The sequence below is a fragment of the Sceloporus occidentalis genome, unplaced genomic scaffold, assembly GCF_023333645.1.
Source record: "Sceloporus occidentalis isolate IW3139 unplaced genomic scaffold, rSceOcc1.0.p SCAF_7, whole genome shotgun sequence".
Classification (NCBI taxonomy): Eukaryota; Metazoa; Chordata; class Lepidosauria; order Squamata; family Phrynosomatidae; genus Sceloporus; species Sceloporus occidentalis.
Genome location: NW_028316987.1, coordinates 36,232,220 through 36,246,148, shown reverse-complemented (window position 1 = coordinate 36,246,148; position 13,929 = coordinate 36,232,220). Strand labels below are relative to the sequence as shown.

The following is a 13,929-nucleotide window of genomic DNA, read 5'->3' as shown; positions in this document are numbered from 1 at the left end:
CACACTTTCAAAGTAAGTATGACCAAACCAATTCTGATCCACACTTTCAGAAGTATTTCAAACTTTTAAAGAAGGCACAGCACCAATTTTTTTTTTATTTGGTATGATTTTAGATCAAAAAATTGAGGAAAAATTTGGAAAACTTATGTTTTATATGATTTCAGCAGTGCGGATTGTGTATGCTTCACAATGGAAAGGAGATAGACAACCTATTTGGGAAGATTGGATGATGAAATTGATGGATCAGTGAAACAATGGTCCAAACCACACTGCAGAAATAATCCAGCCTGAGACCTGCTTAACTGCCCTGGCTCAATGCTAGGGAATTCTGGGAACTGTAGTTTTGTGAAACATTTAGCCTTTTCTATCAGAGAGCTCCGGTGTCATAACAAACTACAATTCTCAGGATTCCTTAACACTGAGTCAAGGCAGTTAAAGCAGTCCCAAACTGGATTATTTCTGTAGTGTGTTTTGGACCAATGTCTCTTCTTTACACTGCATTTACAACACACAGTAGAAACTATACTCTTCTCACCAGTTCTGAAACACCTGATACAATAAAAAAACCTTCCCCCCCAGCCAATCAAAAATGAAGGTGAGTATAAAGAGGCAGAGGAAACAATTCTACTTAGTACCTTGCCTCCGTCGACTGTTGAGTTTCCTAAAGCAGGTTCCTTCAACAAGACGATTTAGACGCTGCTGCTTAATCAACTCTAAAATTTCAGGCTGAATCTTCTCTTTTAGCTCCCTGTGCAGGATCCGGAGAAGGGTGCAGGAGACAAACAAGCAAACAGTGGCAAACTTAGATACATATAACTAAGTTCTGCTAGGAAGTCAATGAACTTTATATATTGCATGCAGCTTCTATCCAGACAGGCTTGGAGCTCTAGCTGCTAGAAGATTGGAGCTCTAGCTGTACTAGGAAGATGGAAGTTTTAGGAATGTGGTGCAGTTCTCTATGATTCTAAAAATTATCTGTAAGAGCAACATGAAAGCCAGTATGGTCTTGAGTGTTGGACTACAACTCTGGAGATCAGGGTTCGATTCCCTGCTTGGCCATGGAAACCCACTGGGTGACCTTGGTTAAGTCACACAATCACAACCCCAGAAAACCCTGTTACAGGTTTGCCTTAAGGCTGCCGTATGTTGGAAATGATTTGAAGGCACTCAACGACAACAATGCGAGAAGGCAGGTGTCTATCTCATTCAACTAGCAAGCAACAGTCATACAAGGTACTAGGCATATAAATATACCATCTATTTTGTTTTTGAATGAATGATTTTAAAAGTTTTATCCTGGTTGGTTAAAGGTTGTGAGAGCTTTCTACACATTTTCCAATGATTTTTTTTTTTTTGAGATTTCAGGTTTTTCCCTGAAAAAAAAAGTTTCTGTAAATTTTTTTTACAGAGGCAGAAAAATTGTTTTTGCACAGGAAGACATAATTTTGTGCATTTTTAAAAATGTGCAATATTGCAGAAATAGCCCCCAAATGTGAAAAACCTTATGATGGTAGACCACTGTGTTGACTCCCTTTTTCATCAAGGACTGGAAAATGTGTGTGTATTTGATACATCACTATCAAATACCATGTGCTCTTCTTTATCACCTAAAGTTTAATGACAAAACCTGATATGAGCCACTGATCTTTGAGGAGCTTTCTGTATTGTATTGCACTTATGGTGGCAAATCATTGATCTAAATATTTCATGTGCCCAGCCAATTGGGGACAGGGCTTTTAGTACACAAACTAGTTCAGCTTCTTCAGTGTTGTGCCCTCCTGATGGGTTGACTACAATTCCCCTCACCTCCAGTTGGCTATGTTGGCTGGAAGTTACAGCTCAACCCATTTGGGAAGTTCTAAGGTCTGGAAGTCTGTATTAGGCATGCTCTTAGCAACACTAAGAGAATATACCTGAAACGGCAGTGACACCACACACCTAAAATGACAACAATGACAATACAACTTTCTTGACAATCAGGAACCAACTGCCTTTATACTAGGATATAAGTATTGAAATTGTTAAATTATTCTGTCAAAAACCTGAACACCCTCATTTTCCTAATGTACTTATATTCGAGTTATATTGATTTCTATATTGACTAGTTTCCTATTAGAAAAAGCATTTATGTTCAAAACGTACTGATATCATCCTGTCAATAAGCCTATGTACTCATACTTTTGGTCGTTCTTTTCATCTATGGGGAACATTACTGATACAAGAATTCAGACCTTGGAAAAATGTTCCTTTTTCAAACTACCCCAGCCATACTGAATTGGGGATTCTGGGAATAATGTTTCCAAGTTCTGAGTGTTATGCTGCAACCACAGACAGCTGTATGACAGGTGCTTTCTTCTTTGTTCCTCCAATTAATATTCTGAATGGATTAAGGCATGCATTCTTTTTAACATACTGACCAAAGCTTTTCAGGCAGGATGCTGATGTAATGTGTACTATAAATACTGTCTTCAGACCCACCCACCCACATTTTATCAACAAACTGAAAACAGAATCTTAGAGTGCTTCATGAAATTACACATCAAAGCCCTGAGATTTTAAAAATGATTTGATATGTAGCTTTCCAGGCAGAAAATATAAGCATCCCTATTTTTTAAACTTGACTTCATGTTCTATTGCTGAGGTGCACTGCATGACTGAATCCATTAATTTACAGTACTATTAAGGTTAGATTCTTGACAGTGAACAAAATAAAAACAGCTATATAATGGAGTAAGACTCAGGAACTCTGTGGTGCACAGGGGTAAAAAATGGTCTGGGGCCCTTCCACTCTGGTTAACATAGAAATTGGGCCTGCTAGAGGTATAGAAATGTATTGCTAATCTGCCTCTAGGTTGAACAGTGCAAACCAATATGAAAGGAATTCCGAAACCGCTATTAACAGATGTAAATGAGTGAGATTATTTTGTAGATAAGGGCAGTGGTTTGTTTTGTTTTTGTTGCTGGTACAGATGGCACAACAATTCACCAAGGATGCTGATGCTCTTGTGCTTTTGACCTGGGTTTCATTTTGTCTGGTTCACTGATGGGGACATTTTGTTTTCTGCAACTGGGCTAGAGAGAAAAATTCATCTGGGGGAAGGAGACACAGACAAAGGGTGAAAATGTCAAAGCTTGGTGTGCTGCAAATAGGCTACTCTAAGCCTACGGGGATGAGAAGAATCCACTTTAGGTGCACACAAAGAGACTTCTTTTTAAATGTCTGCAGAATGAAGGGGATGCATTCAAAGTAGATCTGACTGCCTTTTTTTGTTAAAATATACTCTGGCCCTCAACAGCTTTGATTCCCCAGGGTTATTCCTGAAGACCTTCACAAATGTCACTTGCATTTGCTAGACATTTCAGGGAGGAAGGAGGGTGTAAAAGGAAGACATTGTCAGAAGAACACCTACAAAATTGGACGAGACTGGAAATCTTCCTGATTCATCCTCTCAGACTGGCGAATTTTCAGTATTTCTGCGTAGCTTAGATTTTGTAGTTTACTTTTGAACTGATCCAAAGAACTAGGCTTTGTGGTCAGCGCTCTCATTATTTGTTCCTTCACCACTTGCATTACCTATAGATAAAAGAAAAAAAGTGTCTTGGTAAATCTGAGCAATCTCTTTCATTGGATACATGTAATCTCATTCCAAAAACAACTTGTACCTGCTCCTCAAAAGTACCAAAAAGTTAACTCCAATTTGGTGTAAACCAGGATTGCTCTCCAGTTTTAAATGTTCATAATATGAGGTACATGGGACATACATTTTTATAGGATAAAGGGCAACTTATCTTTCCACTTGTCATTTCACATACAACTTTAGACAGGAAAACAAACACAACTAAACTCCTTCTCATTCAGATAAGGCTATTCAGAAGGTGATGTGACAAACTGCAGCAATTTGCCTGTGTCCACCATGAAGCAAGCCTGCTTCCACCAGCTCCTCTGTACACTATTATCTCCAGCCCAGCCCTTGCCACATAGTTCACTAGAGCTCCCATGTACACAGTGCCTTCTGATATCACACTTGACTACATTCACCAGTACTAGAGAACAGAGCTAAGCCAGGACTTCCCACAGCTGGTATTATCACATGATGAACAGAAAGAGATACTGTGCATGTTGGAAGATTAACTGAATTTCGTTAAGCTCCACTGAGTTCAATAGGAACTGTTCCCAGGTACACATTCGCTGCATTGCATCCTCAGGATAGTTTGGTGACCAGTGGGGTCCCACAGGGCTCTGTCCTGGGCCCAGTGCTATTCAACATCTTTATCAATGACTTGGATGACAGAATTGGGAGCATACTTATCAAATTGGCAGATGACATCAAATTAGGAGGAATAGCTAATACTCCAGAGGACAGGATCAAAATTCAAAACGACCTGAATAGAATGGACCTGGCTGAACAAGACTACATGTGAAAGAGATCTAGGAGTCCAAGTAGAGCATAAGTTGAACATGAGTCAACAGTTTGATGCAGCAGCTAAAAAGGCCAATGCAATTTTAGGCTGCATCAATAAAAGTATAGTGTCTAGATCAAGAGAAGTAATAGTGCCATTGTATTCTGTTTTGATCAGACCCCACCTGGAATATTGTATCCAGTTCTGGGCACCACAATTCAAAAAGGACATTGAGAAACGGGAGTGTGTCCAAAGGAGGGTGACCAAAATGGTAAAGGGTCTGGAAACCATGTCCTATGAGGAATGACTAAGGGAACTGGGGATGTTTAGCCTGGAGAAGAGAAGATTAAGAAGTGATATGATAGGCCTGTTTAAATATTTGAAGAAATGTCTTATTGAGGAGGGAACAAGCTTGTTTTCTGCTGCTCCAGAGAACAGGACCCAGAACAATGGATGCAAGCTGCAGGAAAAGAGATTCCACCTCAACATTAGGAGGAACTTCCTGACAGTAAAGGCTGTTTGACAGTGGAACCCACTCCCTTGGAGAGTGGTGGAGTCTCCTTCCTTGGAGGTCTTTAAACAGAGGCTGGATGGCCATCTGTCAGGGATGCTTTGATTGGGAGTTCCTGCATGGAAGGGGGTTGGACTGGATGGCCCTTGTGGTCTCTTCCAACTCTATGATTCTATGGTATTGAGTCCAGCAATGGATACAAAACTAGGGAGACTCCTTTTCTCTTTATTTCTTCAGAGACTCCAGTTGGAAGTATGAAAGAAAAATCTGGGCAGCTCCTTCACTGAATGCAGCTTGTCATCAACATTCAGTGAAAGGGTTTTTCAGAAGATTTGCCTGGAAATTTCAGGGAGACATCCTGAAGAGGTGAAGATCGAGAGATCTGTGCCATTGTCATAAGATGAAGCACAGTAAATAAAGCTCCCTTTAAGGCAGAAAAAAATGTTGTCTAATGGCCCCACCATCACAGCACTACTTGTCTTGTCTGTTAAAAATTCCATCTCTATCTAAAACAGAGATACAGTAATCTAAGGACTACCTACTCCCTTTCTCAGTGATTATTGTCTTACATGTTTCAGTATTGCCACCATCTGAAAGGCTCATGTGGTCTGACACTGTATTAGATCCTCCATTCAAATCTAATTTCTATGTCCAAAACTGGAGAAGTTAACAGTTGGAGATTCAACATAGTCTAGAATCTCCCAGGCAACTAGATTAATGACCATAGATCCCCAAAAGTGTTATAGCTATGCAATGAAAACTTGCTATTTTTGCTTCTATGTCTTCTACTTCCTTGCCTCAGGATAGTGGAATAGGGCAAGAGCAAAGCCAAGCACTGAATGTTTGTTTTTAACACAAGAATGTAAAACAACAAATTCTTCCATGGTGAAGCACCAGATGGGCACACCATTTTATCGCCAAGGAGCATCTACAGCCCTGAACACTTTAGGATGTCATTCTTCTCCTGACTTTAACTGGCTCATAGAATCATCACATGACCCTGTGTCCTTATGCTGGGGTTAATTCACCTCTAATCAGTCATATTTTTGCCTGGAGCTCCCAAAATGCATTCTTGCATAACATGTTTATTAACTGTCATATATTTATAGAGGAGTAAAGCACTCAAACAAGAACATCAAAATCAAAGAGAGGTTCCAAAGACAAACCATACCAATCAAATTAGAAAACTGGAACAAGAAACAGCTCAGCAAGAGCAGTAAATCTGCATAGCAATTATTAAGAAAATATTACAGAGATGCAGTTAATTAATATGGAGGGAGGGAAGTTTCCAGTGGGGGAAGAACTGATGTCAGTCCAAACAGCCATACATCACACTCTGCTGGGTCTGACAAAATCCAGCACCTCACAGTGTTTATCTGTTTGCCTATTACTCCCCCTGTTTACCTGCTTATCTATCACTCCTCCCAAAGGAGTCTATCTGATAAGGACGTAGACTTAAAGAAAAACCCTGAAGAATTATGAAAGCTCAAAAGCAATGTTTACTTTTGTTAGAACAGGCCAAGAAAGGGCTAGCAACTTGCTTGGCCCTCACTTTAATCTTATAAACTCGTCACAAATCAAGTGGCAAAAACAAGGGTAGCCCAAGATATTTTACTGCCTTCTGTGGTATAGCAACAACGGGTGCCCTTGCAAACAAATAAATAAACAATAAAAATATCCAGGTGAGTTAGTGTCCAAAGGAAGCCAGGCTATTTTGGCACATGAGGCACGAAACCCTTTAAGCATCTCTCTCCTGCCCAAGTTTTAAACAACAATAAAAAACAAAAAACCAGTTTGCTCTCTTTCCATGACTCTTAAGATCTTCTGCTTGAGCTGACACCACTCTCTGCCTAATGAGCGGTAGTTTTTAACATTAGTTTTGGATATTTTATTCTTTTAAGTTAATTATATATATAAGCTGAAGTTGTGTGAAGGCTATGGATGAAAGATCAAACACAGGGCACTGCATACCCTTCCTTCTGTGAATACCGTTGTACAATTTCCATCCACTCTTTTTAAAGGGGCTTGCCAAAGTAGCCAGGCCAAGTAGACTGCATTCATGCTCAGAAGCATGTAAAGTTCTTTTATTTCCCATTTCATAGTGCCAGAGAGGTGTGGCAATGAAGAAACAACAATAGTAATCTTTGGTGGCCAGCCGTCTGAACTCCATTCATAAGACTAAAGTAAAAGTGACAGGCACAATTCAGGCCCACCCAAGAAGAGGCTTCCCATTCTACCAGGAGAGATATCCACTTTTTGTCATTTCTTATGGACAGGCCAAACATTTTGTTCTCATGAAGTAAGAGAATGGATTAAATGTACATTGCACTGTGCAAATGCATCTGCATTTCTGCAGATTTTAGTTATGTAAAGCCAAAGAATATGACCTATTCAGAAACAAAAAGAATGCTGAAAGCAATGTTTCATGTACTAGTTTGGTGCCTTTAGTAAAAGGCATCCATTAGGTAATGTGGGGTCGTGAAAGAAGATTAATCCTTTGAAGAGAAATCCTTTAAAACAACAGTAATGCTATCTGCCTGGCAGGAGACTCCATTAAGAATCCATTTTGACAATGAATTCTGTAATCATGGTTGCTAATTTACAGGGAACAATGCTTCTTATTAACATCCCTGTCAAAAAATTAAAAGCACTGTGAATTTCACCCCATTCTGCCATTTCTCTCTTATTGCAAAACAGAAATTGCAGCATTATTCCAACTCTAATGGCCAGAAATAACCTTTGGTGAAACAATCTGAAATACATCCACCAGATTTATTAGGCCTTGGAAACGGTACTATAAATGTTTAGAATAAAAACACAAAAAGACTCCAGAGAACTTGGAATAAAATTATGTTGCTTATCACTTATTCAGAAACCAATGCTTGTCAGATCAGATTTTCATAAAAGGAACTCTTCAGCTTCAGTTCTCTGTTTCTGCCTTTCTGGCAATAATTATATAGTATCACTGAAGACACACATTCCAGTGAAGCTCAGTTTTTCCAATTAAGATAATTTGTTCCTGACAACAACCTGCATTCATCGAGATGCTGACAACTTCTCATTAAGTGTGCTAGATTTTGACACCTAAGGGGGGAATTCCATAATTTAAAGTGTAATATATTTAGACCAAAGCGTTTATTTTGTTTTTTGCCTACAGAATTTTTCTAAGTTTGGTTGCTGGCCCTGTTGTCTGCGCAGTGCAATAGCAGAAGATAACAAGGCAAAATCTTATGGCCACCAATATTTTCATCTGCAGAAAGCTTGACTAGACAATGTGTTGTTAACGATATTTCCCCTCAAAATTCTATTAATTTAATTATACATTATGTGATCTGAAAAGTGCCCAGCCAATTCATTTATTTATACAGCACCACTTAGATACACAGCATGTTACAATGAACAGATACAACAGCTCTGAGATTCAAGGAATTAAAGTCTACCCATGCAAGGGAAAACAGAGGAATGCAAAAATGAGGCAGAAGAAAGCGGGAGGAAGAGTAGAATCATAGAATAGGAAGGGTCTGTAAGGGTCATCCAGTCAAACCTCCTACCATGCAGAAATACACATGTCAAGCACTTCTAAAAGATGGGAGTGAAACAGACAGGCCAAATGAAGCAGCTTCTGGCCACTTTGGAGGCATGCTGATTAAATGATGCACATCTCCAAAGTGGATGGAAGCTGTACTGAAGCCATGCTCCGGTCCTTAGGACCGGAGCAAAAAGGAGCCAGGATAGTCCAACTCCTGTTGGTACCAATTGGCCCTGCATTCACGGCTCATCTTGGGAGCAGTCCATACAGACAGCACAGTTCTAACCTGCTTCTTACCAGAGCCAATTCGGGCTGCTCTTTCATGCCTATCTGTTCCAAACCTCGACCATCCAACTTTTGTTTATGTGCACTGTGGCTACATGTAATTATCTCAATTCAGGTGCAAGTCTAGTGGAATACAGGCATGTGGTTTCTTCAAGAGATGCAGAATTACATTAAGTCCTAGTAAAGTTCACCAGCCATCAGCCTATTTCACACAAGAGCTAAAAATATTTTTTGTCTACAAAAACTCATGTCACAATCACCTAGCTTTGAAAGCACAATAGGATACTTTCTGTTGCAACCAAATAGCACATTCATTGCAACATGCAACCTTCCACTGTATTCAAAGAATTAAAAGTAGCAGGACTAACTGATTTCACATCATAAATACAACATGGAGCAATGGGTCCAGAAGATAAATAAATACAATGCTGGGAAGGAAACTACCCATCAGATAAGCATGGGCTTCATGTAAGTAGCTGAGACCAAATGGCTTGTCTATATAGGATGCTTATTCCATTTATCCTCTAGCCGACAGTGTGTTCAAGCCACCTACCAGATTAACTCGAATGTATAATTTCATTACTTTCAAATCATCTCTGTCTTGTTATCTTTTGATAGCTTTCTCCATTACCATTCTTGATCTCCACTTCTGTTCTCTTCTCATTCTCACTCACATATTTCAATATTACAAAATTTATTTTTGTGCAGTCAACCAACCAATCATCCATCCAACCAAAATTTCTCTTTCCTAGAAGAAAGTTCAAATTTCCTGCTTTTGATATAGGAAGTGGGGAATTAAGTGGCACTCATGGGAGACAAAGAGCAAAGATTAGGCAACTGATGCAACTAAAAGCAACGCCAATATGACATTTCTATTTGCTTTACTAGTATCAGGGCAGTGACCTAACACCAGGATAATTGATAGCTTTACCAACAATTACAGACAACTGCATTAACTGCATGAATTAACTGCAAAAATTGGCCCTACCTGAAAGGTTACCTTGATCTTACAGATTGGCTGCAGTCCAAAAGAACAGTTACATAACAGTTGGACAAGACTCACAAACAGGCAGAATTCCCTTTGTGTTATTTTTTGCCACAGTGAAGCAGTTTCATTTTAAACATGAGTACAATACTTTATACTAATACTGAAACAATTTAAGCGTTATTATTCATCCACGAAGCCTCAGAAACTGGAATTCTTAACATGAACTGCAAGCGAAAGGATTGACTGAAGTAATCAGAGATGTTGGTATTCAGTTATAATTTTTAAGGTTTCAAACATTGTAAATAGAAATTCAAAGACTGCATTGCAGAATGGTATTGCTTCAAACTGGATCCTTATTTATTTCACCATTACTAATCTTTATCTCCTTTTCTTTGAAAATATTTTAGTAAAGGCTGACAATATTTGATCTGCAGTAATAATATTTGAAAGACAAGCTCCACCTCTGATATTGTTGTTTTTCTAAGATAACATATGGATGGACAATTCTGCAAAACAAATATGGTGAGCTACCTCTATCTTGCTGCCAGTATACTAATAGACCATTTCTCTGTCCCTCACTGCAGCCAATGGCCCTTCACTTGTTGTCCAAGACGCTATTCCAATGTGGTATTTTTGATCCAGGATATCTCTTCACATCACCCCCAGCCGATCAGCTTCCAGGCACAATACAAAGTGTTGGTTATCACTTTTAAAGCCCTACATGGCTTGGGCTTGAGTTACTTGTGGGAACGCCTCTCCCTACACAATCTGCCCTGTACTCTCAGAACATCTGGGAAATATTTACTAGAATACTATAAGGCCAGGCTAATAATAATGACAACGTCCCACAGAGAGTTCACTGCTATGGCCCCTAAATTGTGGAATAGCCGACCAGAGGAGATCCATCTTATTACCACCTTAGATGCCTTTAAGAAGGCACTTAAGATGGATCTCTTCCAGCAGGCTTACCCACCTTATATAGGAGATTACTAAAAATGAAATGCTCCACTTCTGACTATGATTGTATGATATTGGATGGTTAGATGATGGTCTAGCTATTTTATTGAACTAATGTTAGCATTTTATTGACTATATTTTTATTTATTTATTTATTTATTTATTTATTTATTTATTTATTTATTTGAGTACTTGTACCCTGCCCTTCAGCCCTAAAAACTATCAGAGCGGCTTACCATTATTATTTTTAATTAGACGGTTCCCTGCCCTCAGGCTTACAATCTAAAAAGACACGATACAAAAGGAGAAGGGAATGGTGGTGAGGAAAAGGATCAAGTCCAGTGGTTCTTCTCTCCCTCTGAGGCCTGGACCAAGGCAGATGGACTAGAGGGAGGGCTCTTCTTAGTTCAGGCCAGACCCGATGGAGCTGGCAGGCCTCACTCTCCCTCTGAGGTCTGATGACATAGATGGCAAAGGGAGGGCTCATCCGCTTACTGTATTTTTGTACTGTACTGTATTATTTTATTGATGTAATCCTGCCTCGATCCACAGGGAGAGGCGGGAAATATAATAATAATAATAATAATAATAATAATAATAATAATAATAATACCTTTTGCTGGGTAAACAAGACTTACAGTAGAGCATAAATTAGATAGCTGAAATTCCCATGATTTCTCGCCACTGGTTCTGCTGACTAGGGCTGATGGAAGCTGCATTTGAAAGAATGCAAATGGCCCATCCTGTCCTAGCCCCATACAAGAGAATAAAGGAATGAGACTGACTAAACAGACTGTTTCATTGCATCACTTCAATTTGGAAGGAAAAATAAAGAGAAAAACTTCTAGAATGTGCTGGAGACAAGGAAGGCAAGCACAATCCCAAAGATGCAGCAAGAGATGTAACTACCAACACTGTCAAATGTTTAAAAACTTTAAATAATAAAGCTTTTTTTGGAGGAGGTTAACACTCACTGGTTAGGATTAAGAATGCAAGATGTATGCCTTCAAGAGAAATCAGAGGTCCAGGGAGGCACATAGGGAAAGTAAGAATGGAAAAGTCTAAAAGAAGCAAAGTCAAACCCAGTTTCTACAGTAGAACTGGAAAAAAGATGCCACTGAGAATCTGAAAGCAGCACTGCCATCATTGGATGTGTTTGTGTGTGTTTTCTGTAAATATAGCTTGGAGGAAATGGAACATTAATTGCTGAAATAAGCACATTAACGTCTTGAATTACTATAAATATACAGGTGAGGAAACAAAACCCATTGGGAACTGAATATTAATACATGACTTGTTTTAAAACTAAGACTGTAAGAAAGAGAAATAAACCATACAGGCATAAAACCATGTTGGATGTCTAAACCATCTGGAGGACCAAAGGTTAAGAACCACCATTTTGAGAATCTCTCTCTCTACTTTTCTCCTGGGATAGAATCCAAGGCAGGTAGTGTGTCACCTCTGTTTGGCCTTGATAATGTGAATTACTTTTCCTGGGATGCATGAATCATAGAATCATAGAATCGTAGAGTTGGAAGATACCACAAGGGCCATCCAGTCCAACCCCATTCTGCCATGCAGGAAATCACAATCAAAGCATCCCCGAGAGATGGCCATCCAGCCTCTGCTTGAAGACCTCCAAGGAAGGACACAAACTCCGGGGGAGTTTGTTCCACTGTCGAACAGCCCTTACTGTCAGGAAGTTCCTCCTAATGTTGAGGTGGAATCTCTTTTCCTGCAGTTTGCATCCATTGCTCCGGGTCCTAGTCTCTGGAGCAGCAGAAAATAAGCTTGCTCCCACCTCAATATGACATCCCTTGAAATATTTGAACAGGGCTATCATATCACCTCTTAACCTTCTCTTCTCCAGGCTAAACATCCCCAGCTCCCTAAGTCGTTCCTCGTAGGGCATGGTTTCCAGACCTTTCACCATTTTAGTCACCCTCCTTTGGACACGCTCCAGTTTCTCAATGTCCTTTTTGAATTGTGGTGCCCAGAACTGGACACAATCAGTCTACACCCAGGCCATGTCAGTTTTATAAATACTCAGTCATTACTCTATCCACATCATCCTATTATTTTTCTTTTCAAAACCTCCAGAGATATGTCATTTTGTACAAAATGTTTCCTAAAATATGCATTTTTCTGTATCTTTGTTTATTTTTGCACGCATATCTTCCCCTAATGCATCCTCCTACACAACCTTTCCTAGCATACATACTTTTAGATGCAAGATCTGAGGTGAGAAAAGTGCATATTTGAAGAAATACATAATCTGATGGATATTTATGTTCCAATTTATATTATACCAGGAAGGGCAAGTTAGGCTGGTTATTTAAACAGGCAAACTAAATAGAATTATCCAGAATTAATTGAAGCACTACCTTTTCTGACCATTACTTCTTAAATGGGAATAACAGGAGTGAAAGACAAAAATATTTCTTTTGCTGTCTTCAAACAAAACAAAACAAACCTAGGAATACTCTCACTGGAGAAAGGAGTAAGCACTACCCTCTCTATGCTGTTATATGTCTTGAGGCAAAGCAGACATGAAATAACTACAACATACAAAGGCTTCACTGTCAAGTGAAAGGATATGACAGTTGAATATGACAGTCTGTGTGAAACTGCTCATTATTTAACTGAAGTGTAGGTCAGTTGGAAACTATGCTATTTCTCCCTCATACCTTGTGTCTCATGAAACCATGCCCAAAATAAAGCATGGGCAATGTCTAGTGGATGGCCTGTTATCCAACTATGTTTTACCTGTATTTTGTTTATTTGCTGATGGAAGATGGCATCTCTGTATATCAGCACCAGCATATGCATGCTAAAGGGTTGGCCCTCTGTAGTCATTCAGATGTTTATACACATTTAAGCAGAACAGGGATGTGGATGCACAAGAGCAATTCTGTGCACTCTAGCTCCATTCTCTTCTTCCATTCTGTGACAGTTTTGCTCAGATAAAAACAGAAGGAAGAAGCCTTGCCATCCTTTACTTTTTCTGTTATTCAAAGTCAAGGTAGGAGAAGAAACAAAGACCTGATTTCAATTTGTAGACCAAGAATTGGCACCTGTGAATGGCTACGGGGGCACATTAGCCCCCTAGGAGACCTCAGAGGGCTGTATCTTGTACTCTCCCCAAATATTTTGCCCCCAAATGTTCCTAGGGCGTATGGCAGCATTTTCAACAGGCTTGGGTTTAAAAGAAAAGGCCTCTCCGGGGCCTACATTGATCCACCCCTACCCTTGCAAAAT

General features: G+C 39.4%; 1 protein-coding gene across 3 annotated transcripts in view; it reads right to left on the bottom strand.

Annotated features, from left to right (window-relative positions):
* ELMO1 (engulfment and cell motility 1) overlaps positions 1–13,929 on the bottom strand; it is a 357,340-nt gene that overhangs the window by 21,076 nt on the left and 322,335 nt on the right. For all 3 annotated transcript variants that reach the window (XM_089532586.1, XM_089532587.1, XM_089532588.1), the window contains 2 exons: positions 3,411–3,574; positions 636–748 (listed from right to left, as the gene is read on the bottom strand). In XM_089532586.1, coding sequence (XP_089388712.1) covers positions 636–748; positions 3,411–3,574 — 277 coding nt within the window. The remainder of the gene's footprint in view (positions 1–635; positions 749–3,410; positions 3,575–13,929) is intronic.